This window comes from Emydura macquarii, unplaced genomic scaffold, assembly GCF_026122565.2.
Source record: "Emydura macquarii macquarii isolate MOO-44397 ecotype Brisbane River unplaced genomic scaffold, CSIRO-AGI_Emac_v2 contig_3348, whole genome shotgun sequence".
NCBI lineage: Eukaryota > Metazoa > Chordata > Testudines > Chelidae > Emydura > Emydura macquarii.
In genome coordinates, this window is record NW_027133485.1 from 993171 (window position 1) to 1019767 (window position 26597).

At 47.2% G+C, this 26597-nt stretch overlaps 1 protein-coding gene across 1 annotated transcript in view; it reads left to right on the forward strand.

Annotated features, from left to right (window-relative positions):
- Positions 1-267: 267 nt before the first annotated feature.
- The window catches only part of EPHA10 (EPH receptor A10), a 101760-nt gene continuing 75430 nt past the window's right edge, over positions 268-26597 (forward strand). Inside the window, exons 1-3 of the mRNA XM_067533939.1 lie at positions 268-481; positions 15470-15534; positions 18779-19448. Of these exons, the coding sequence (XP_067390040.1) occupies positions 400-481; positions 15470-15534; positions 18779-19448 (817 nt within the window). The 5' untranslated portion in view covers positions 268-399. The remainder of the gene's footprint in view (positions 482-15469; positions 15535-18778; positions 19449-26597) is intronic.

Genomic DNA, 26597 nt, shown 5'->3' on the forward strand with positions numbered 1-26597 from the left:
CTCTTGGCCGCGCCCCCTCCAGCCTGAGCGGCGGTTGTGCTCCTCTTCCCACCCTCGCCCCGCCCCTCCCCGTGAGGGGCCGCGTCCCCAATCGCTAGACCCCGGCCAAGCCCCCACCCCGTGAGTGGCTGCTCCCCATCCTCGCCCCGCCCTTCCAGCGCACTTCTCGCTGTGATTGGCCGGTGCCGATCCTGGCCACGCCCCCTCCCGCTCAGCCCTTTGCTCGCGGCGAGTGGCCGCTCCTGCGCCTACCCCCGGCCCCGATTGGCCCGGCTGCCGGCGGGGCGGGGCGGGGCGGGCTCCGGACGGAGCGGGTTCGGCGGGCGAGGGCGGGAGCGGCCGGGATGAGGGAAGCGGCAGCGACAGCCGGAGCCGGAGCCGCGCGGAGTCGGCAGCACCATGGAGACGGGGGGAGGCGGCTTCCTCCTGCCGCTGCTGCTGCTGCCGCTGCTGCTGCTGCCCGGGGCCGCCGCCGAGCAGGGTGAGTCCGGCCGGGGCAGCGCGATGGGCTGAGGGGGGATCGGGCGGTGTGAAGGGCGGGGGTGTGGGGGCAGCGCGGGGGCAGCGTGGGGGGATGAGGCAGTGTGAAGGGCGGGGGTGTGGGGGCAGCGCGGGGGCAGCGCGATGGGGCAGTGTGGGGGGCAGGGCAGTAGGATGGGGTGTGGGGACGTGGAGGCAGCGGGTGTGAAGGGTGGGGGCAGTGGGGTGGGGCAGAGTGGGGGTGGGGCACAGGATGGGGGGTGTTCGGGTGCTGAGTGGATGGGGTAGTGGGGGAGGGGGGATGAGGGGATGGGGTTTGGTGCGGGTGGGGTTGGTGGAGTGAGGTCTCAGGGTGGACGGTGTAGGGGGAAGAGAGACGCAGGGAGAGATGGGGCACACAGGTTGTGTGGGTCTGTCGGGGCAGTGTGCGGGAGGGCAGGGGCTAGGATGGGGAAGGGGCGGTGGGAGGTGGTAGGAATGTGGCAGCAAGTATCGGGGAGGGTATGTGTGCAGGTTTCTGGCTGTCGTGAGACATGAGCTGGGCGCTGACATGAACATTGAGCTCCCTGTACCCCGTGTGGTTTTTCCCAGCCTCCCTAGGGGTGTCCTTAGCCAAACGAGGTGCACTGAAGAGAGGGGGACAGTCTGGGGATGAGGAGGGGGCGGGTAGGATGCGATGAAGAGTTTCTGCCATCTGCATATAAAGTGTCTCCAGCATGTTTATAAATAGTTGCTGTCATCATAAATTGCGTTTCCTGAGTGTCCCTTTGAACAGCAGTCCCCACCCTCCTTTTCCTTCCCCTGAGCAGAGAGGAGGGTAGGTAGAGGCTGGGATCAGGGATGAGGAGTCTGCAGGAAGCCTTCCCTTCTGTGCGGAATCTGTCCTGCACTCAGTTTGCTCATCCCATCACTCTTGTCTCAGTGCCTGGTCCCTTTCTATCTTGTGTCTGGAGATCCCTAGCACAGACAATGCTCTTTGGCACTTATGGCTTTACAAGAAGCCACTGGTTCCTAATTCTAGTTTTGTGTGCTACCGTGTGAAGAGAAAAGGCAGAATGAGGAAAGCAAGCAGACTGCTCAAAAAGTCAACAGCTGGCAGGGTGCACATGTTTCCCAATCTGCCTCCAAGATCCAAAGCCTCCACAGCCTATTATTCTGGCTGTGTGAACTTCTGATTCATAACTTACAGGAGAACAGATCAGTATACAGAGAAAACATATGTAATGCTAAATCAAGGTAGATCTGTTGATTTGTGGTTGCCAGGACGGGACTCTTTTTAGTATTGTACTTGTGTTATTGTGGGGACAATAGAGTATGTCAAGGTAGATGAGTTTCATTAGGCTGTGCAGTTATCATTCCTTTCTTAATTGACAGAATAACAGAGAGACAAGGTGGGTGAGGTAGTATCTTTTATTGGACCAACTTCTTCTGTTGGTGAAAGAGACAAGGTTTTGAGTTTACACAGAGCTCTTCTTCAGGTCTGGCCTGACGAATAGAATAATATAGAGGCATCTTAGATATTCCCTACAGCCAAAGATCTGAAAAGGTTACAGATTAGCCTAGCTAAATCACTGGATTTCCACTTCCTCTATCCCTGGACCTATAAATGTCTAATTTAGCTGAGAGACGTGTGTGCTCGTAATTAGAGCTCATAACTAGTGCTGTAACCAGTGCATCCCGTATTATTGGTGAATAATGCACTAAGTGAGGACATGATTTATTAATTAGGCCCTCTATGATAAAAGTTCATAATTCAGATAGCTGATGCAAGTTCTCCAATATCTTGTTGCTTGACTGGAAGTTTTTTTCTCTTTGCTGTGCACATGTGTAGTTGGAGAACAGTTCTGCTTTGCTGTGGTATGCAAAAGGAATTTAGAATCCTGAAATTCTCCTGGTTACATGAGTAGAATCTTTTCTGGAATGGAAACTCTGGATTAAATTCCTTTTCCTTTCTTGAATTAATCCAGAGAAGATCCTGGTAAAAAAGTCTGTACAAGTTGTAGTTTGTTTCTGCTTGAAATACTATTTGTGGCTGCTAATTTCCTGTTTGTCTAGGTGCCACATGTGACTGCCATTGCATTAAACTGCATGACACTGCTTTGTTTTATGTTGCAAAGTGTGAACTGGTGCTTCTGTTTCCTTTGCCAGTGCAGTATGGATTCTGTAGAGTCCTACACTTCAGAGCATCCTTCATTATGCGCTCCCTGGAAGCTACCTCACTTTTGGCTTACAAAAAATGCCCCATGGATATTGTGTGTGGTTCTCCATCTGGTCACTTAACCAGCTGTGTATTTATCTGTAGGCAGACACAAACCCTTGCCAATGCCGACTGCCTCCTCCAGGTATGGAATAGATTATCAAGAGCTACATACAGTGGATCTCACTGAAACTCTGCAGAGAGACTGAGTGTGTCCACCTTTGGGATGGGACATGATCTGTTAAAAACACACAACCCTAAGATGGGAAAGGGAGATTGGAGGAAGGAAAATGAACTACTGCAGCTTGGGACTGTGCTTGTTGTACTAAATTTATCCTGAAGCTTCAACCTTCTCTCTAACCCTCCCACCCTGTGCCCTCACTCCCTCCCTGTTGCTGCCCACATCAGCTTCTCTACTCAAACTGCTCTTCTGCCTTTATTGCTCCCTTCTTCTACTTTTAGGTCATGATTCTCCCTGTGCCTGGAAAGACCGCCTCATACTCTTCATCACTGACCTCCCCTCCGGGACTGTCTGCTCCTCCTCCTCTGTCAGTATCTGCTTAAAAGTATCTGAACATATCAGATGTGCTTACCTCAGTTCCACCTCTGTAAACCAGAGATGATAATCCTTCCTTTCTCTTGTCTGTTGAGGTGGTAAACTCTTCAGGGCAGGGACTGTCTCACCCTATGCTTGTGCAGCAGGGCCTCTCACTGCTATTGTAATACTAATCACTGGCTTATTTTTTAAGCTTCTTACCTTCTCCCTTTATCTATCACTGCTGTGTTCTGTGCTTATCTTCTTTAGAAAGAGAGCTCTTTGGGGCAGTGACCCTCTCCTAAAATCCCTGGAAAATGCTGTGCAAAGCTCTGATGCTGTGTTAATGGTTAACAGTACAAATAACAGGATGCATATTGAAGCTATACTGAAAAGTGTGGTTCTGTCTAAGTGCTATGATTGCCTGGAAATTCTTGCTGGCAAGTTCCCTTTGTTTACACTTGGTTACACAGCAGCTCTTTGAACTTGCCCTCCAGAGGTGCATAAAAATGTCCTAGGAGGAAAACTCAGGTAGCCTGACTTTGTTCTTGGCTCATGTTTCTCACCCCTCTACCACATTCTTGCTTTGCTTTCTCGCTCAAAACTATTGAATTCAATCTGTCAATAGTACATTGATCTGCTTTCTGCATATTTTTCACCTCAAATAAAGCAGGGAAATAAATGGCTAGGAGTTCATATGCTTTTTACAAATCAACTCAGTGAAGCTTAATTCAGCAGCCTTTGAATTTCTGAAGAGCTGTAGTTAAAATACACTAGGGTCACTAGTGTTGTTGAAATTCCCATTTACACCATGGCGGTGGTGCTCAGTGTTGCATGGTGGTGTGAAGTGGCCCACGCCTTAGAAGATGATGAATGTTGCAGTCAATGTTCTAACTTATAAGCCGCCTGGCCAATTTGGTTTCTTTCCCCAATCTGCCTCCTGCTTTCGAATCACAATAGACTCTGCTTTTTCCCTAATATGGAGTTCTGTGCTCATGTTGGCTAGTGCTTTCCACTTGCACGGTACTGATGGTAGTGGTGTGATTTATCACTGATTGATCTCATTATTCTGTCTCGCATGTGCTTGATGCATTTACAAACTCCTAGGGGGAAGAGGAGCCAGGACTCCTCTTAGTGACTGTGCCATTCCCTTCACAGCAGAGGGCCTTGGTGTGGGAAGCTGGACAGTGAATTGAAGATCTGACACTCTAGGCAAGATAACATTTACACTCTGGTAAGGACTAAGTTATTGCTGGTCAAGCTATCACACAACCATTTGGATCAGAGAGCAGTTGCTTTTAAAGGCATGACCTGGTCTGCTATGTGGTAGTCTTCAAATGGCTACTTATTCTGTGGCATTCAGATTTGGCTAAAAAATCTTGTGTAATCTGTGCTTATAGTGTTGTTTGCTTGAAAGGAAACCTTGCGTGCTCACTATAAGAGCAACCTGGTCTCTCCTGCAATTGTAGGTGAAATATGCTCATTTTGTAACTAAGAAGCAATGGGACTTTCACATGCAGGAGCTGAATCTTAATCCTGACCTTTGTAGACGTTTCTGACACTGAGAAGCAGTCCCTACACTACTGAGAATGTTCCTGCATGGGATTGCTTTGTTTCTTCTAGAGCCATAGAGGAAAGGGTGGCTGCAGCTGCTCTTGTTCAGTGGATGAAACCAAGGTTCAGCCCTAGCCCTTGTGTTCTGTGCAGCAAACTCTGATCCTGGCTGCATGGTAGAACTGTCCAGGGTGAATTCTGGGGGAGGGAAGCTCCGTCTTTGAAGTTAAAATGTTCCTGGTGGTTTCAGTGCATCACAATGTATCTATTATAGCCTCTCTCTTTCCTCTTGCCCCTTTCACAATTCATCCAGGTCTCTTCTTGACATTTAAGTGCCTAAAATACCATATTGGTATCCAACATCTTATAGAACGCTCCTTGCCACCAGATCCCTTTGGGAGTGGGATGGAAGCATCAGAGTCTGAAAACTTTCCACCAAGAAAGCTTATGGTACATGGATGTAAGTGTGCAGAAAGCCCAGCTAGAGCTGGTGGTAGGATGGGTTGCAATGTTCATATTAACAAAACTTGATTTAAACATCAATCTGCAATTAAAAGGCCCCCAACATCAAGCTGCAGCACCGGTTTTCAGCCAAAATCATTTGACTGAAAAATCTGGCTTATTTGAGAAGGCTTCTCTGCCTGTCTTCCCCTCTCAGTAATTAGGGCAGGTGCAGTCCCTTGGAATAAGGCAGTTTACTGTCCGCCAGCCTTGTGTGTGTTTTTAGCTCTGCTTCGCTCTAGTAACGCCCTCTGGCTGCTGCAGCTTTTTCATTCCAAGTAATCCCACTGATCGCACCTATTCATTTCATGACACCAGTTGTACTAACCTTGCCTGTTAGCCTCTGTCGGCTCCAACCTTTTGCTTTTCCTCTAGGATTCTGAGGAATTTGGAACTTTCTGTGAATAGTTTTTTTTACACTTCTCAGCCTTATAAGGAGGGAGACTAAAGAATGTCTGTTTGAAGTGCAGTGTTGTTGTAGCTGTGTTGATCCCAGTATATTAGAAAGACAAGGTGGGTGAGGTAATATCTTTTATTGGACCAACTTTTGTTGGTGAGAGAGACCAGCTTGCGAGCTTACACAGAGCCCTTCTTCAGGTCTGGGAAACTCATTGATGAACTGATCATAATGCTCCTTTTTGTCCTTAAAGTCTATGAATCAAGGAGTCCTACGCGGACTGTTCTGTGGGATTGCTTTCATATTTAGTGCAATAAATACCGTGTTGAATTTACCTGCAGAACTTGGCACCACAGTGCCATGGAGCCTCGGGGGCCTTGCTGCAGGAATTCGATGTAGTGTGCTGTAGTGCACACGGGACCATGTCTGTTACCTGGTGGTATCCCTGCACTTCTGCCCATTGTTCGAAAGCTACTGAACTTTCACAGTGGCTCCACAGTGAATTGGTAGATGAAAGGATTTTACCCAAAGTGCTAATTTAATTTCTAAGACACTTATCTGTCTTTCTGTGTGTCCTGTGTACTTTCCTGGAGTGATATGTACTTGGTGGGAATCAGTATTCATTTCTTGGCTTGCCCTATCTTTTTGCCTCACTCTTTAGAAGTCCAGGAAACAGAACCACTTCCCTTCAGAGGAAAAGAGCTTGAATGAATGTTGTTAGCAAGGGACGAGTGGAATCCAGCAGAATAAATTGCTTCTTAGTCTCTTGATGATGATTATCAAGAGAGTTTATATACCTGTGTCTTCAAGATGTGTGTTTGAACAAAAGCCTCTAGATGTAGAAGGAATCTCCAGGCAGATGTCTGAGACCCTGAAAGGGGGAAGAGAAAAATAAAGAGAGAAGAGTGACTTTCAGGTGCCTCACTTTAACATGCAAGAAGTTTAAGGAACCTATGCAACAAGATTTCAGTCATCAGATTCCTAAGGACTACAAGGTCGTCTCATCCCTCCACAGCTCCTGTAATCCTACATCAGCATCAGTTCAGTCTGCCTGTCCGGTGTGCTATGTATAATGCTGCACAGAGCTCTCCCAAATATGGTCACAGCTAAGTTGACCATGACTATGTATTTTGCCTATTTTTTTTAGAAGCTTTGGAACAGATGTGTACATGATGTCCTGAGCATAAAACTGCCTGGCAGTCCAGAAATTGTCGATGGTAACCCTTTACACTCTTTGTCCCAAGTCCACACCTTCAAGCATAGCTGTACTCTCAGTCTGGACCAATAGCTCCATCTCCGCCAAGACAAAGAGATTTTGTGTATGAATCCTGAGCTGTGACAGCTTCATGGCATCAGAGACCCAGGGGCCAGTCTGATAAAGGAGGTTTTATCATTCTGTTCAGATGTCTCACAGCCATTGCTATTACACCGTGATAAAGTGCCCTCCTTCAGCATGTACAAATCCTTCATAGAGTAAGTTAGTGGGAGCAGCCACAGTTACAGCAAGGCTTAAGATTTAAAATAAGAGACCATCATAAAAGTAGTTTATTGCACCAATATGGAGGTTTTCACACACTCTGATTTTTGCAGGGTAAGAGCTCTGGTTATTCAGCTCCACTGATTTAACAAATTAAACAGAGTCACCATCCTGTGTGCTGCATCCGAGAGCAGGGTTATTTTTATTCAATCTAATGAAACTCATGGGTCAATTCAAGCTTCCTCCCAGCAGGAGAGGGTTAACATTTTACAGCCAGAAGCAGTAGTGGGGGAGAATCACTGTCCTCTTAACTTCCAAGCAAAACACAAGAAAGGTGGAAGTCTTTATTGCAGCTAGCTCTCACACAACAGACTGTGCACTCAGGAGACTGACTGGAAATTCAAGAAGTGGAGACAACAGTTTGTCAATCTACATGTTCTTTATCGGCCTTTTAGTAGAAATATCCCAGCGCATTGTTGTCATTTAGATGGTTTGAGCTCATGGGCCAGCAGAATGCCAGCAGCTCTCACTAGAGTCAACATTCCAGCGGAGCCCTGGAGCGCATCAGGTGACTAGGGTATTTATGTGTGTATATAGCACCCCTGAACTCTGCTTTGGCGAACTGAATTGATGCTAATGTGTGGTTACAGGAGTTGTGGAGCGTTGAGAATTCCTTGCCGTCCTTAGGAATCTGATGACTGAAGTCTTGCTTCATGGATTCCTTAAAATTCTTGCATGTCATAGTGAGACACTTGTGTCATTCTTCTCTATTTTTTTTTCTTCCACTTTCAGTGTCTCAGACATCTGCCTGCAGATTCCTTCTCTATATGGGTCATAGGGAGGCTCTGGTTCAAGCACACACCTTGAAGATGGGTGTATAAACGCTCTCCTTCGGAGGCTGTCTGACATATTAGGTGGCTTGATAATCATCATTGAGCGACTAAGAATCAGTTTATTCCATTGGATTTCACTCATCCCTTGCTAACAACATTCATTCAAAGTCTGTTTCTCTAGAGATAAGTGCTTCTGTTTCCTGGCCTCCAAAGGAGTGTGATTCTATCAGAGACAGCATTATCATTCATATATCAGCATATTAATGACAATCCAATAAGTTAACAAGTATTCAACAACGCTGCTGCTCAATTAGATAGGGAGTTGGTGCCACAGCAATAGTTACGCTGGGGTGTAGCCTTCTCTGTGCTGCGCCATCACTGTGCCTATGAATGCCCTTGCGGGTGTAAGCTGCAGCCTGAGAGGAAGCTCTGCTCTGCTCTGCCTTTGGTCCTAAGGACTGTGAGCTGCCAAGCCAGAAGCGTGTGGTCCCGATCTCGGGTGATCGAGTTTAAGGCCAGAAGGGCTCATCAGATCATCTAGTCTGACCTCCTGTATAGCACAGGCCACCAACACCGTCCAGCCCCCGCATGCTTAACCCAGCAACCAAAATTAGGCCAAAGTATCATAGCCCACAGGAGACTAAACTATGACATGTCCCAGGCAGAGAATAGCAGGGACCGAGGTGCACCAGTGCTCAATGGCGGGGAATTGGTTAAGTGAGATACACCCAGATAATCCTGGCAAGGACCCTCTCCCCATCCTGCAGAGGAAGGCAGAAAAACCCCTCAGGTCATGGCCAATCTGACCTGGGGAAAACTCCTTCTGTACCTCATGTGTGGTGATCAGTTAGATCCTAAACACGTGGGCAAGAACCACCAAGTCAAGAATGTGAGAGAGAGAGAAGGCTTGGTGCCACCTCGGAGAACCTGTCCACCTTATCTGGTGTTCTACCTCCAGCCAAGTCCATCTCTGAAGAAGAAGAACAAAAAACTTGCCCCAGAACACATTTTGGGGAGCCTGGGGTTGGCGGGGGAAGGAAATCACTTCTTGACCCTTGCAGGTGACCAGCTAAGTCCTGAAGCATGAGATTTTAGGAACACAAGACATGAACCAGAAGAGACCCCCAGGGCAGCGAAGCCCTGCCCTCCCCGCAATCACAAGTAACCCTGTCATACAATCCTACTCAGACTAGTTCAGAACTTAAATACCAGGTTGTATTAGACATAAACTATCAGGTTCTAAGTGCTGGAGAAGATGCTACTGGGTGTAGTTTCTGCAAAGTATGTAACACACACCAAGTGTGGAATGGAATTTAGGTCTGGGGTTCTGGCATGCTGTGTGCTTTACCTGGCAACTAGGTAAAGGAGGTTGGTCAGAAAGACCTGGAGCTGTTGGGGAACCCAGATGCACAGTCACTCGAACAACCAAATTGAAGGTACCACTGGAGTCCCCGTTATGAAGTTACCTGGTGGATGTGGTGCTCCCTGTGATACTTGAATTAGCCAGCAGAGCGTGCTGAATGACAGACACTGCCGCTGGCTGGCTGGCTGGTCTAGAGAGAGCATTCAGTCTTCAACAGACCATTGTGAGGTCCCCGGTGCTCTGTGGGGATGCCAGGAAGAAGGCATGAATATGTATATTTTTAACCTTCTGCTCTGCCAAACACACACTCTGTGCTCCCCACGGGAGCACAGTTACTAAGGCAGGTAATCTTGGTAGTGCAGACATCTGTGCTTCATTGGAATCCATACACACTGACGGGCGATAATAAACGCTCCTGAAAATGAGAAATCCATGAATTCAGCTTCAGACAATCTATAAATAAAATATTTTTTTCAAAACATCCCTTAGTGTTTTTCCAAATATTACATGGCCATCTCTGTTTCACTAGATTCATGTTCTGTGACACGCTGAAATGTTCTTCGAAACAATCCCAGAGATTATCTGCACCTTGGAGTGTTCTGCAGACCACGGATGAGTGGGAAGAGCGGAGCTGCAGCGTAATGTGAGGGGAAGGCTGGGTTGGATGGTGTGTGGGATGCTGGCTTCTGGGACTCCCACCCTGTCTCTTTGCTTGGCATTTAAGCACTAGTGTCTCAAAGCCTCCAGGACGGTATTAAGAGCAGGCATATATTTGTGATTTTGGAGGACGAAAGCTAAATCCTATTGTTTGAGAAGGGAAGGGGGGTCAGGGAGCAGCTAAAGCCACAGCATGGGATGCTGGGGTCTGAGAACTCCAGCTTGTTCCTGCGCTTAGGAGGTGAGAAACATGGGGCGTTTGGGGCATGGAGTTGTGGGGTGTGAGATAATGAGGTGGAGCCAAGGAGCCCAGAGGAGTGCACCCAAAGGGGCACCACAGAGATTTCTGGGACTTAAATTTCTTTTGCTTGCTACGCCACTGCAGCTCTGAATGCTGATTTGCATGTGCCGACTTTCTTAGCTGTTGTGCAAGGGTAGCGCTAAAGAGAGATTTGAAATCCCAGTACTGTCCTGTCATGTTGTGGTGCTGCCAGCGAGCAAATGAGCACCTGGCTTAGTTTGGAAAAATATACTTTATAGTCACCCCATCAGGAAACAATATTTGAACATCTCATTAGTTTTTAAGGCCTCTCTTGTATGCTTTTTTATTCTCTTATGCAGATGTGCATCTATTTGCTTAATTTCTCTATTAAGATTCAGTAGCAGAAACATCTGTTTCTTTGGTCTTTGGAGTTAGTCTCTCCCAGGGGAATCTCTCTTCAAAATGGCAGCACGAGTGGATTTTATAAATGTGATTAAAAAAGGGCAATTAATTAATTTTGTACAATATTGATCGCTCCTTTGAGAGCTCCCTAATACAATCATGGCATTCTGTTACCTGATATCAGATCTGATAAATCAGCGTGTCCCTTGGAAAGGGGATTAAATATTCCATTAAATTTAATTTACAGTACACCCGAATGGACTGCATGCAAATTTGCCTAGCAGGTCTGATGGTGTGTAGCAAGTATGGAACTCAGGAGCATTGCCTATTGGTTGAAGGATGTGGTGGAGGAAGAAGAGAATCTTGGTTCTGTTCCTGGCTCTAGAATAAACACTATGTGGCCTCAGAGAAGTTTTTTTCCTGTTGTTGGGTGAGAGTGCCACCCACTTTGGTCCAAGACACTCAAGTTTATTAATTCACAGCCTTGTTTGTACCAGGAGCATGCCCTGGGATTGCAATTACTCTTAAAGTAGTAAATGACAGATGTACAGAAAAAGACCATGGCCAGCTATTTTCTCCATGGGCATCGGTGGGTCACAATGGATTTCCCCTCCAAAGCTTCGACTGTCTCTTACAATCTACCCTGTAGTATACACAACCAAACTGCATATTCATTAGTTCTCTTCCAACCACCATTAAGTATCACGTATCTTATGTAACTCATGCAGTACACATGAGTAAACTTTAATTGGCATAACTTCTGTTATCTTTGCTATTTCATGTTATTTCTCTTTTCTAATTGGTTTATTACCACTGATTGCACTCATGGTGCATATGTGGCCAGGCCCCTTTCTTCAGCATAGGGACTTTTTGCCTGGTTTTTCCTAATTGTCTCTTGGCAGTACATTTTGTGTATCTGTTGTCCCAATAACTCCCTTCAGTTTATGTAATATCCTGAGGTCAAAACATCACCTTTGTCCTATACAGCCTCCGCTCTAAGCAAGTTTGCTTGCTAGGAATACACTCGTGTCAAACAAAGCTGCAGTCAGCCAATCAGTACAAATATCCCTCCGTCTGTGCAAACTTACTCATCAGACACGACTTACAATTCTCAACACCTTCTATGCCTCTGTTTCTTCATCTGTAGTATGGGGATAATGTGCTGCTCCTGGGGCTTAATTCATTACTGCGTGTAGAGTGCTTTTGAGGCCTGCAGTCAGAAGGCACTAGGGGACAATGAGTTACGCATCACTGACTCTTTTCCTTGTTAGCCCCTGTGTTTGTCAAACTTTGTTGCAATTAAATCCAAAGCAGCCCAGAGTAAAACCACTGAGGCAGGAAAGGAGACCTTGGGGGCTTCCTCTTCATGTTCCACCCACACCCACTTCTTCTCACCCCTATTTTATTTTTAATGCTCTAAGACTCTGCAGTGGGCATGTAATGTTGCTGCTGACTGGGTCATCCGTGGGGGGGGGGAGTGAACCTACGCTCTCTGGATTTAAAAGCATGAGCATGTCTTGCCTGATCTAAAAGTCTGTGACTGTTGGCTGGAGGTAACAGCAGCCCCATACCTACACATGCCTAACCACGAGAGGGGGGCACAGAACCAAACTGTGTTAACGTGGGTTATGTGTGCATGAAATCTAGATCTTTTGCCTAATAATCCCCTACAGTGAGATAGCTAGGGTATGTCGTGCTGGAATCTTTAACCACAACGGGCTCCTTCTGCAGAGGATGATGTGAAAACTGAGATCCTGCTTCCCCCCACCTCCCCAAATGAGAAATCATGGGGGGGCATGAGAGTAAGGCGCCTCCCCTGAGCCTAAGGGAGGAAACTGGCTGACAGTGACTTGCTCTTGTGGTCGATTTTAAATGGTCATTCATTTGAGGGTTTTTATTCATTTTAAAATAACACATGCCCCATCACTGCGCTATTTGGTGATTATGTAAATAGCCCCACGACTGTGGTGAATAATAATAATTCCTCTAAACTCAACTGTGATCTGGAAATACAGGTGCTTCATTTGAGTGTTCACAGCTAGAAATGAAGGCTACAGACCATGAAATGCAGGGAGGGAAGTTATTTGCCAGAAGTACTGCTTTGCTGTAAATAATTTCCGCATAACTGAAATCCGCTCTGTTATAATGTAGGAAAAGAGCATTATCTGAACTGTGCCCGGTGGATTGTGGCCAATTTGATTGGGCTCTGGAGTAAAATGTATAGTCTGCATTGTAACCAACACCACCTGCAAAATGAATGATTCGAGGACGGAGAGAGCTGAGGTCTGTTTTCAGTTCACTCTGAGCTTCACTTAATACAGATTATATTTCTTGTAAGTATTGCTCATTGTGCTGTCCGTAAACAGCCCATCTCTCAATTTGCTGCTCAGATACTGAGAAGCCTAATGCTGCTAAGCACTGTTGGTGGTGATCAGTGGAATTTATGAAGTGGTACAATATGGTGGGTCTGGCAGGGGGCATAACAAATGGCCAAATCAGCAGTAATATCAGTTGATGGAAGAACTAGCATCTGCTAGGAATGCACAGTAGAGGCTAGCAATTTACGGCTTACAGATAACTGAACTAGATGGGGGGTGGGGAGGGGGGGAGGGAAGGGGGGAATGCTGCATGTGAATTAAAACTTTGATTCTATGGAAACCGAAGGTAGAGATGAGACTAGTCATTCTCTACTGTTGAGAGGCAAGCTGGTCATGAGCTGTATTCTGTCTGAATCTTTTGGTACCCCAAACCCTCCACCCTCAGGGTGGCTTGGAAATCCCTTATTCTCTGGGGGAAACTTTATACCAAGATCACACTTTGCAAACTCTTGAGAGAATCAGCAATGAAAAAAACATTTTAATTATTGTCCGTTAACTGAATAAACATGCTACCCTCTGTTCATCTGTGACTGGTTATAGTCACAAATTTCTGAGTGCTGGCAGTTATCCTTAATATCTTCATTGTATCAGTTTAAATATTTGACAGTCTTTATATTCCAAAGTGGGTATTAAAAATGAACATTTTTATTGTTATTGGTGATAGTCTCTTCCAGTAAAAGGCCCATGTGCAACACTTACACCAGTGAAATGTTTATCACTGTTGTAAAAACACAGATGGTTCCAGGCTATGGTTTTTGGCATGAGCCTATAGAGATTAGCCTTTATATCTTGTTAGTTTTAGAGCGAATCCACTACAGGGAGATGATGTCTTTATGACTTTCAAAGGGGGGAGTGCATTTGATCCTGCCTTTCTTGGGGTTCTCTGACAAGATACTTGGTTCATTCTTACACTGGAATAAATGGATGACTTGGTATAATCCCCATCATGGAAATTACAGCTATTGGAAGTAGAAAAGACCTGTTGGGTCATCTCGACCACCCCAGGGTCTATCTCTGCTGGTTACCTGTGATTGCGTATGGGAGTGGAAGTGGGTGTTGATATTCAGTGTAATATGATACCCAGTGTCTCAGTCCGGGTGATGGCAACAGTGCATTTGGAAAAGGCAGCACCATTCTCAAGTGTGTCGGAAACTGACCTCGCCCAACCCCTTTTGAGGAACTTGGATCAGAAAATGGGGAAACTTCCAAGAATCCTGCAATTGTAAAGGGTTTGGTTTTTGTAAAGTGGGACACTGTGCTTTGCTCCAGGGGGCAGGGTGGGCTATCCTGACCTCATCTAAAGCATTGTTTTTGGGCACAACATAAAAGTCCATTTCAATGAGGTTTTTAATGTCAAGTGCTTGTCCTGGGATTAGTACTGAAAATCACTTGTTGCAATGTCATGGTCTTTCTAGACCAGACTTACACACGTGAGTCATGTCCCTTTTTGCTGATATTTTGGTATAGCATGAAGAGTTGTGTTGCAAAGCACTACACAGAGCCCAGTACTTTTCTGTCTTTAGATAGATAAAGATTTTTGTACTAATACCCATCACCATGGTATCTGAGCGTTTTATTCACCTGGGGTGAAATCTGTGCCCCATTGAAGTTAGTGGGAGTTTTGCCATGACTTTAGTGACACCAGCATTTGACCACTGAGGTGTAACTGTGCATTATAATGCATATCCTGGAATTCTTCTTGCCCCTGTAAGATAGCTGCCCCCCCCACCGCCCCCACCTGCCATAGCTATGATCACAGCGGAGTGGGATAGCTCTGCTGGAGTGGAGTGAGACAGCTTTACCACAGCTGTTTAGTCAGAGGTATACAGGAAGGATTTTAGCAATGCACTTGGTAGCAGTAAGTTCTTGGACTTGACAGTTCTCAGTTCACTTACAGGTTTGTAACAAAATATTTTACAGTCTGTTCCCCTCTTTCTCTCGCCACCTGCCCCAAGTTCAGGGTCTGTGTTTACCCTGCGATAGTTGCTGACACTGCAGGCCCCCAAAGCAGTGTGCCCTCTGGCAGATTTACTACTGCTGTTGGCACAGCAGAACTGGGCAATGCAGAACAGGGAACTCAGGTCTCAGCTGGTCAGCGAAGGCAAAATGGACTTTGAAAGAGTTTACAGATGTGACACTTCTTGTCACTAAGTTATAGCGTCAGTTGGTGACTAACTGGGATTTTAAACTATTTGAAAGTGTTTCAGGTTTCCTTTAGAGCACAGCAGTGTCACTCCTGTGAAACGCTTAGTGGGTGTACTTCTGAGGCAGGCCGTGAGTGACGGTAAGTGCGAAATGGTATGAATACTGTTTCCGTGTTGTTGAGCCAGTTGGTCTTTTCAGAGGCTGAATGTTGAGTGTAATTCTACAAGGTGGCTGAGATGGAGGTGAGTTCTGTACCTTCACATTCTAACCCGTCTCTCTTCCATGCAGTTGTGTTGCTGGATTCTAAGGAGTCACAGGCAGAATTGGGCTGGACGTCGCACCCATCAAATGGGGTAAGTGAAAACAGAGGCAGAAACCTTTTGTCACTCTAATACAGCTCCAGTCTCGCATCTGTCCCACCCATGATCAGCCTGGCTCACTCTGATGTAGAGTGATGGTGTGCGTCCACCAGTACTCTCCACCTACACCTGTCCAGATCTCTGCTGTCTGTATTGATGGAATGGATCTATGTCTTGAACTAACTAGCATCTGCAGCTGAGAAATGCCACCTGTGAAAGTTCATTCATTTGAAGGTGGAGCTCTTGATCCTGTGATATCCTCAGAGGTGTCAAATGCTCTGCACTTGGGGAGGGCCTTTGCTCTTGGCTTTTGCTCATCTAGATCATAGTTTCTCAACCTGTGGTACACGTACCCCTGGGGGTACATGAGACACAAGCAGGGGGTACGCAGTGAAAAACCCAGTGAAGGGAGGCAGGTGGCAGTTGTCAACTTCTGGGGGAGGTGGGCAGTCCCACCTCCAAGCTGGGAGGTAGAGGGCAGCCGCCCGCAACTTGGGAAGCTGGGCAGCAGCTGCCTGCCCATTCCCAGCTCCCAGGTGGGAATCTGGCAGCAGCCTCCTGTACCCTGCGAGCTGGGCTTGCAGCTGGGTGGCTGCCACCTGTGTCACAGCTCTGAGCCGAGAGACAGCCTCCCACGCCCTGGCTCGAAGATGGGCAGCAGCTGCCTGCTGCCTGTCCGCATCCCCGGGTCCCAGCCTGCACAGAAGCCTCCTCTGCCCCAGCTCGGAGCAGGTGGCAGTTGCCTACCTCTGGGGCTGGCAGCCAGGTGGCAGCCGCCTGCAACTTGCCCAGGTGGCAGCTCCTCTCCCGGCTCAAAGCCCGGTGCCCAGAAAGCCAGGCGGAGAGCCCAGCGGCTTGCCCAGTCCTGAAGCCAGGCTCTACCTGCAAGCTCACTTGTCATTTTCACTGCTCTAGCTGGGCAGTGAAATTGACAACTACGACAGCCCCAGATTTTACCAGTATAAAAGTCTTAAGAGGGCCCCACACAGTGTGATTTGCCCCAGGCTCGCACCCTCTAGGGACAGCCAGGGGGAGCACTGCTATCCACTCTGGTGGGCCGCTACTGCTTGCTCGTACCTCACAAGTTCCCGCCTGTGTGAGGAGAACAGCAGGTGACCCTGCCATCAGGCCATAGTGACTGGCTGGTGCTGACCTTTGCTCCTATATGGAGGAAGGGGAGGAGGAAGGAGGGGAGAAACAGCAGGGGGTTTTGTGATCTGCCACAGCCACACAGCACTGCAGAACTCAGAACTCTCCTGCTTTATGAGAAATACAGTCATCCAGCAGTAAAGGGGAAAAAGAGTGTATTTCTCAGCGTGGAAAATGGAGTGTTGGGTACTTATTAACATTTTCAGAAGTTAGGGGGTACTTGCTACTTAAAAGGTTGAGAAAAACGGCTCTAGATCAGTATTTGCCGTCAGCCACTAAATAGTGTTCGAATGACGGGCAGACACAATTCTGCTTAAAATCCAGATCCTGGAGGTGATCTGAGAAGCAACGACATATCTCCGTAATCTGCACAGCAGGTGTGCTAACCTGACCCCATGCTGCCTTGACATGAACAGTGACGTTTGTCAATCCCAGATCCCCGGGGAAAGCAGCTGAGTGAGTGTATTGATTATGTCAGAGGAATACTGCAAATTGAGCATAGCTCATCAAAATGAGGTTTGCATTCTTGTACTAAGAAAATGAACTCCAGTCAATTAAAACTTGTATCTGTAGTTCACTCTCCAGGCCAGTTTCTTTAAGGATTCACTCTGCCTCCTGATGAGCAGAAAGGGCAGGGCCTCTGGAATTCTTGGGGAACTTGACTCCTGCATGCTTTGCAGTTGGTCTAAGCAAATGGCTGCAGCCGTGTTCACTTTCACCTGAAAGAGCAAACCGGAAACCTCAGCTGTTTCCTGCTGCTCTTGACTCCCTCTTCAGAAGTGACAGTGCATGTTTGGAGCTCGGCTCAGGGTCAACTGGACTGGAGTCAGTGGGTGGTTGGGAAGGAACTCCATTGTGGGGTTTCTTCGGTAATCTCACTCCCAACTCTGCCGCCTGTAGAAGGACTTGTTCTGAGCAACCCTCAGATCACTTCCTCCTCAGGGCTGTGATGATCTGATCACCAGAGATCATCATTCAACACTTTCCCCAGCAGCTTCAGGAAAATGCCACTTTACTTAAAATTGGGTGAGTTTGTTCCTTGAGAGCATCAATGTCCTCAGCCTGCTCCCAAGCCTGAGATTGTCCCTGTTGGGTTTGAGGCACCTGGCTTCTTCATCCGCAGCCATCTCTAGCTTCTCTAGATGGTCTGGCGATATCTGCTAGTGTGAGCTGTTCTGTGAGCGGGTGTTGTGCAAACACTATCTATCTAGCCATGAAAGACAGCTGGCGTTGGGGACTTTGCCCCTTGCTCCGAACTGTTCCCGAGCATTGCAGAAATCATTCTTGGAAAGGAGGGTGGAATCCTTCCTTCTCCTGCCCACCAAATGATGGGCAAGGAGAAGGTGGGCTGACACTTCCTCTCTCCCTACTGTCTCTCCCCTGGCTTGACTGCTCTCTAATTAGGAGGTGGGTAATTACTGTAATTACTGCTCTGCCAGACAGCAGACTCCACAGTCCAGATTGCCCACAAGTCGGAGTAGGCCCCTGTTTCGTGGGTCCCGTCCTAAAAGCTGGCTTTGTTTGTAGATGTAGGGCAATTGTTGCAAGGCTGCTATATTAAAATACAGCCGATGACTTAAAGCTAGGGGAGTTGCAGAGAGACTGGCAGTCATCACCCTCAGAGCAGTTAAGTAGGTGCTTGGAGAGAAGAGGTCAGTCAAATGGGATTGGAAACCGGCCCTGTTAATACACTGAATGATAACATTAGTCACTAATAAAGGGAAACCATCCCTGGCTCTGCTGCAGTGAACTGGGGATAATGCACCTTGCCTCTCTAGCTTTGCAGACAATGACTTCTCTGGCTTTTAGAAATTTGATCTTGTTTTAGAAGTTAAATCCTGCGCCTGTGTCTGTTACTGGCTGTATTTCTCCCTCCTAAATATTTAGAAACTGGAAAACACTCTAGAGTAGCTGTGTTGTGATTGTGTATTCTGTGGGCTTCAGGTTTTGTTTAATGTCTGTGCTAGAATGATGCATGGGTAAAGGGGTTTTAGTGGCTGTGTTTATAACGATCTCAGTATGAAGGGGGTTTTATTTGGAAGAGAGGTTCTCACTAAATAGCAGTTATCAAGACGTGTTCTTTTTATAGTGGGAAGAAATCAGTGGAGTGGATGAAAACTACAAGCCGATTCGTACCTACCAGGTCTGCAACGTCATGGAGTCGAATCAAAACAACTGGCTGCAGACAGGCTGGATTGCCAGGCGCAGTGGCCAAAGAATCTTCATTGAGCTGAAATTCACCCTGAGGGACTGTAACAGCATCCCTGGAGTCGTGGGCACATGCAAAGAGACTTTCAACCTCTACTACGTTGAGTCGGATTCTGATCTGGGCCGCAGCATCCGTGAGAACAAGCACATCAAAATTGACACCATTGCTGCTGACGAGAGCTTCACCCAGGGGGACTTGGGTGAGCGCAAAATGAAGCTGAACACAGAGCTGAGAGAGATTGGGCACCTGAGCAAGAGAGGCTTCCACCTGGGCTTCCAGGATGTGGGGGCTTGCGTGGCTCTGGTTTCCGTGCGGGTCTATTACAAAAAATGCCTCTCCACGGTGCAGAACTTGGCGGTGTTTCCAGACACGGTGGCAGAAGCAGCATTTGCAACTCTGGTGGAAGTTAAGGGCACCTGCGTGAATCATTCTGAAGTAGACATGGACAGTCCTCCCAGGATGCACTGCAGTGCGGAGGGAGAGTGGCTGGTCCCCATTGGGAAATGTACATGTAGTGCTGGCTTTGAAGAGAAGGATGGTGGGTGTGAAGGTAAAAAAGGCCATTCATGCTGTATTTCAGGCCCCGATCAGTCCATCTCATTATCATACTGTGCCCATCATGCTGGTGTCAGAGCACAATGTAAACACACGGAATCGCAGTTTGTCAATCTTGTGCCGTGGAGTTTTTTATTTAGTTCGTTCCGATTTACTACTCCAATAACCAGAGCTTATTACCTGGGGGACCAGGGTATATTGGTTTTTGTGGTGGTGGTTGCACTGTGCCGACAGATTCAGCAGCATCTTTGACTAAACAAATATGTCAAAGGCCCAGAGTAGCTTCAGGTATTTTCCATAACTTTATACATGCCATAAAATTACTCTAGAACATTAATATCCCCGTTGTCATGCTTTACACTCCGCTTAATAATTCAGTGACTTTACAGCTTGCAAGGTTACATTTAATGACAGCTGTAAAAATGGATATAGCCCCTACTTAACTAGTGTCATTTTAATGAGTCTGATGTTGAAATCACTTCAGTCTCGATTTTTTTAAAATGATGTTAAGAGAAAAACTCAGTATTCCCCAGGGGCTGAGTGAGCCATGGACCAGTGCTTTCTTGGGAATCAGTGTTTGGAAATGCTTTTGGAATGGAAGAGGATTATTTTGTTAACTTATTTTTCTTAGTTCTTGGTCAATACCTAATCTCAGTCCAGCATTGTGTCAAATGCTTCTGTAAGTCAAGTTAAAAATATCAAGGTAACTAAAATGCATCTCTTCAAACAATTTCAAATTCAGGATGTTTTGAGTAGTGTTATCTGTGCAAATACTGGAAGTTCTTGTGTATCTGTTGTCACAGATCTAGTTAAGTGCCCCCTTTTGGGCACACACCAGATTGCTGAGAGGGGAACCAACTGCTGGATCCTGAGTGCTTTAAGCATAACGAGTCCATGTCCTGCCCTTATCTGGGGTCCCAGCATGCAGACCCTCTGTCTAGCAGCTCCTTCTGACAGCTGAGTCTCCATGTCCAACAGTCCAGTCCCTGTTATCAGTGCTGAGTCTCCCCTCCCTCCTATACTCCCCCATAGCTTAAATACACCCTGTTCCAGACTCCAGCTGTTTGAGCGTGTTGGTCCACAGATTAACACTTCCAGGGCATGAGATAGGTGTAACAGTGCACATTCAGCCTTTGCACAGGATTCTAACACGAGTGTTCTTTGCTTAATCGTACAAGGAATGCAGCGATCTAGACAAAAATAATAAACGCTTCATGCATTTGCTTGCCTTGGTTTCCTCACCACTCCACAGCGTTCTTTGGGCTGGGGTCAATCTTTGGGGGCAGCCAGGGTCCTGCAACATATGGTTTGTCTTCCCAACCATGGAGCCTCTCCCTCTCTGTTCAGATCAGCTTGCTTTGACTTTGGTTGGTCCTGTAGCTAAACTGGGCCACCCCTATGCTATGAAAACATGCTGTTCCTTCCCCTTTTCCAGGCAAAACTTCCAATGTGGCTCTTTGAGTCTGCCCCTGTCCCACCCAGCCTCCATGGCTTTTAAAGGCTAGCATCAACACATTGATTTCTGTGTCCTGCTGCAGGTAATATTCCTGTCTTCAAACATCAGCCTGTCTTGAGTGGTTGGGGAAAACTGGTTCTGCTTGCTTCAGCCGATCTCCTTAGCACACCACTTCTGTGGTCAGGGCACAGTCATTACAATTAACTGTTCTCCATTGTCTCTAGTCTGGTGGGTATGTGCTCCAGCCCTTGCCAGTCCATGGTGGATTCTACATATACACGGAGCTATTCAGTGACACAGCAATTTTCATAGTAACAGCTTCATACTATCAATCGCAGTTCATAAGTTGTACCAAATTTCCCCAGATGGCCACACTTGAATGTTCCTGTAGCTCAGGATTGGTTATTACTGCCTTCCAAGAGAGCCCATCTAGACTTTCCTTAAGAGGAATAATTGGTGGTGGATTATTTTAACCACGGCTGGAACACACAGGGAGGTGCTTCACTGCTGATTTTAACACTGTGTGCAGGGAGTAGGTACCTCTATTACTCCTGTTCTCTGTGAAGCATCTCTAGTGTAGTGGAGGCCTTAGGTCCTGTCTATGTGGGTGTATGTGTGCCTGGGAAAGTTGCTTTCTTCAGTTGAATTGGTTTAACATGCCTGAAAAGCCCACTTAATGCCCATGTAGGTACAGGTTAACGCCTAAACTGCAACACGATTGGCTAATGTGACTGAGAGGGTGTTTTGACTATGTGGGTGTTACAGGAGGGTTTCATTGGTATGGTCTGTTAACCTGACCGATTTAGCTATGTGGAAGAAGTACCTTTTGCCCCCTCCTGTCTAGACTAGTGGGAACGTCTCCTTTCCTTGATGGGATCCGTGGGTGTCCTGCACTTGCCATCTTGGAAAATCTAAAACTGAGGTTATCCGGATGCCTGTCAGGGTGACTTGTTTTAAGGTTGCAGCTGCTCTGTAGCTATTGTCAGACTGCAGGCTGGGTGAAAGCCCAGCTACATTCTGCTTCTGGAAGGCCTTGCAGGGCTTCAGAAAACTCACTCAGTGAAGAGGCAAGAAGAGATCGAGAGGATGTAAATATGCCCCCAAAAAGTGCTAACATTTCTCTGTGGCAGAGATGCACCTGTCACTAGAAGAGTGAGCTCTGCCGAAGGATAACAGTTCAATTGACAAAAGACTACTTGGCGCCATGCAAACCTTAAATTCCCTTTACGGGAAGCAGCGTGCTGGCCATCTAACTCTGCTCCCTGCTCCCCCAGAAGGCAGCAGAGCCTTTAACAGTGCTCTTGGTACTAGTTATTCCCTTATTACCCTCCTTAAGGAGATCATAATAAAACTATGGCATTGAAATCTTGGTATTGTTCATTGCTTCAGTGCTTGCATGGCAACTTGCCATGGTCTTGCCATCTGCTTGGAGTGGGGAATTTACATAGCGAGTCCCAGAAGGATCTTGCTAATGTTTCAGGTTTCTTCGTGTTGAGTTTAAATAATTCATATTCTCCTAGGAAAAAGATTTGAAGTAATTTAATGGACATAATTAAGTTTTTTCCCCGTGCACAGAAAGCAGGTCATTAGTCACTCTCTGTGGAGCTGCGTCTGATGTCTGGTCAAATATCAGAAAATAATTTTTAAAAGTTGAAATTTCTTTAAGCCTTGCATTAGCATAGTGCTAAGTGAATAACGTTAAAAGATTTATGATGAAAGCATCCAAGGCTGCAGGAATTCTTCGGCAAGGACAAAAAAATTAGCTTCACTTGAAAGCAAACAAATATCAATGGCTTTTTGTGGATGTTAAAATCGACTGGCTGTGCAGCAGATCTGACTTCAGTGCTTTGCTCCCAAGGTCTGCTCTGAAAAGGTCCCTACTCCAGATTCAGATTGTCCAGGTCCTCCTTCCCAGTGAAACTCCCTCTCTGATCTCTGCCAGCAGAGCTTTTGCCTACCAGTGAGGGAGAGGCAATTCCAGCCTATATGACTGAAGGCCCACTCAGGTATGTGTGCTTCTGGGGAGCAGCAGCTGACTTGAGGTAGCGGGAGCTGCTCTTGGACCGCAGCAGAAGTCTTTCCCCAGCATCTCCTGATGGGTGCAAGCCATTGTGCTGATGTGTAGGCTGTGGGTAAAGGCAGGAGTCTGGGGGGAGGATGTGCAGTGCTGTGTCTCTCACACTGCACTGTTCTGCCAGAGCATTTGCCATCTTCTTGTCTCTCCCTATAGACAGGGTGTCCTGCAACCCCTGCTGGGCTCCTCTGCTCCTCTCTCTGTTGAACACCCCCTCCCTTTCCCTCTTGGGCTGGGTCTGAAAGGTGTGGTGTGACTGGTTTGTGATGAATTGCTCTCTGAGGCTCTGTTGTCTGCGGGTGTCACTGCCTGACTGGGCGCTGTGTGTCTGTGGCAGGGTGACAGGTATATAATCCTAATCTTAATGGGTTTCTCGGGTTCTTTCTTTGTTGGCAGCCAGAAGTACCTGTTGCTCTTGCCTTCCTGGCCTCTTTTGTTCACGGACAGTTCTCAGTTAAACTGGGATACGCCCAGCAGACAGACCATTGGTCTGGTATAACGGGGGTCTGGCATTTGAGACCCTGCTCTTTGGCAGGCCTTTCCTCATGTTACGCCTCAGAGCCCCCTGGCCTCTGTCTGTTTTATCCTTTGAGACCCTTCTGGCTGCACGTCATTATGGGATTTGCTGGAGACGGGAACAAACAGCATGTCCGGGACCACCAGTCAGCTGGCGTCATGTCTGCAGTGAGCAGCTACCCAGGGCTTGTCACTGTCCGAATGCAGGGGTGTGGAGCCAAGCACACGAGGGAGAACTGCTGCTGCCATAAGAAACTGGCTGCCCAGCTGAGCTTGTCACCTGCCTCTAGGCTCTGCAGCCTGAGGGTGCCATGCCGCAGGAGTTCTTGTTCAGCCAACAGGCCATAAATGTGCCTGATCCATGGCGGCGGAGGGCCCAATTCTGAGTGTAAAACACCCGCACAGCTGCTTGCTTAGCCCCAGAGCACTGAGCTAGATCAGAGCCTGCTGCGGCCCCACGGAGAAGCCAGCAGGAATCAGCAGCTCCTTGTGGCCTCCCGGCTGCTTTTCCCACGAGAGCTGCTGCTCACTGACTGGAGCTGTATGGCGACCATAAGCCCTGGGGTGAGCTGACCTTGTTGGCATTGCACCTACCAGTGCAAGCGTGGCTCTGGCACATGTCTTAAAACCTGTAGAAACAAGAGACCCTGCAGAAGGCTGTGGCTCAGACAGAGCAGTGAAATTATCGGAGCAACACTGCCAGAGTTAACATAGCATCGTCTTGGCATTCAGACTTAAAGCCAGCTTCCCGCCAGCAGCAAAGGGGGTGCTGAGCAAAGCAGTCTGTCAGTCAGGAACTGAGCCCAGTCCCCAGCCTCTGCTCCTCTCCCCCGACATAAGTCAGGCCCTAATGTTCCTCCTTATTACTCTCTCTCTTCCGCATCTTTCCTGCCGGGCCTGGTTCGGACACTGTCCTTAGCAGAGAGTGCACCTACGCCCTGCCCTGCAGGGAGAGCACAGAATTAGGCATTCATTACCACGAGGAAATGATAAAGTAACTAAAGCTGGATGCTCCAGAAAGTGTGTCGCCCTCTGCAGATGAAAATGCCAGAGCTGAGTCTTTCTCCCGTAGCACTGGCATTAGTCCTGCTCTGGACAGGCCTTTAAAAATGAACCCTTGAAAACAAGACACAAGCTGGCTCCTGAGTTAACTCCGGACACGGCTAGCTGCCAAGCCATCGACATTTCCCAATACATCGATTTTTTTCATTTGAAAAATCTGCTCCATTCTCCAACTCCCAGTAAAAGCGAAGCGCGGCTTATATGGCTTTAGATTTGCACTTGGTCGGGTGCACAGAGTCCATGGACAGGTGGGTTTAATGAACTCTAAATAGGAAGAAAAATAAATTAAATGGTGGAAGGCGATGAGAAATACACGAGCAGGCCACCCCACTAGCAGATAGCATCCTCTGTGGTTCTGCTCTGAAAGCTCTAACTCTGAGCCATAGTGACCCTCTGTGCGAGCACGCTGCACTACATCCAGAGCAGCGTCACGTTAGCCACATGAGCATTGGGGTCTGTAGGGAGTGCATCAAGTCTTTAGGTCAGTTTATTTCCTACGTCACTGATCAGTACCTGTTCTATTGGATGCGGTAAGATTGGGCACTGACGCTGGCATCTCTGGCAAAGCAGAAGGGATGGGTTCCACACAGAGAGTTGGATAAAATAAGCGGGGCAGAGTCATGCTGGGTTTTGAGAGGGTGGGTTGGATGCAGAACTTAAACAGGATGTGGTGCTTTTCTCAGTGTGGAAGAAATGGATTTCTGTGTCTTCCTGAATTTGCAAGGCTGGGTTCTAATTAGATTATAACTCTCTAGTATCTAGTGATTGAAGTGCTGAAGTCATGCTAGTACTTACGGAACATTCATGTCACAGTAATCGGCAGAGATTATAAAAAAAGGACTAATAGGATTTATAGCATACACTGATCACTGCTTCAATACATTCAAGTACTTTTGCTGTTCATCTTTTTATGCCACTCCTTTCATCCTAAAGGATCCCAAAGCATGTGACAAACGTTGTCTGTGTTCTCCTATATTAGAAATCACTTCAGTCACTAACATGCAGCCACCTCTGGAGTGGAATGAGGTAGCTGTTGATCATCTTCTCAAATCAAATGAGGTTCTGTCACTATAAATACATTTGAAACATTCCTCTTTTTTAACAGGCGTTTGCCACCAGAGGCTGGTCTGTACTTCTCTTGATTTTGAAATCTAGCTCCAAGGATCGCACAGTGGGTGAATTAAAGGTCTTATTACACTGCAGCTGATCAGACCTGTCCACTCCCATCCCTTTCCTGACAGGTTCCTCAGCGGCTTGTACCCTTAATAGCAGGAGACCCATGCCCTGGCCCTACCTATCAGTTACTTACAGCGTACGCAATATCTTTTGTGTAACTGACGCCCTGAAGTCCAGGCTGTGCCTGCCGGTTGTTTTAAAGTTGTCTCTTTCTGCTTCATCTTCTACATCCTTCTTATCTGCAAGGAGAATTTCAACAAAGCCCAAGGTTAATATTTACCAGCCAGATTTGTTGCAAATGAGACAACTTCAGCCAGACGGTGAATTAATATGATGGAGACTAGTTTCCAAAAATAGCTGTCAGCCACTTTGCTTTGACAGAAACGTAAATTTGTGCTGTAGTGAGGTTTTCTTTTCCATTTATTTCTCCCCCTTTTGACAGCAATGGTGGGAGCTGGCTGCATGTTAGTGGTCTGGTGGACTTGCAGCAGGCACTAGAGAAATAGCTCTGTGTACGTAGTTCCTACTTCACCTCTGTAACCTGCCAGTCAGCATCTTTTTTTTCCTCTGGTGGCTAAGATCTCATTAGCAGGAAATTCCACAGGCTTTAGGACATCTTCCATGTGGGAATAATGTCACCGAGACCAATTTTGGGAGGGAGGATTTTTAAAATCCTGTTAAAAAATGAATTTAGTGCTGGTGTAAAGGGTCAGCTTGCCAACGCTGGAGACTAGCGGTCTCTCGTGCACAGAGCAGGTACGGGCAGAGCAGCGGTACTGCATGATCTAACCTTGTGCTCTGCCGCTGTTAGCCTGGCAGGACTGATATCACTGGAGTTCAGCCTTGTCTCATATTTGCTG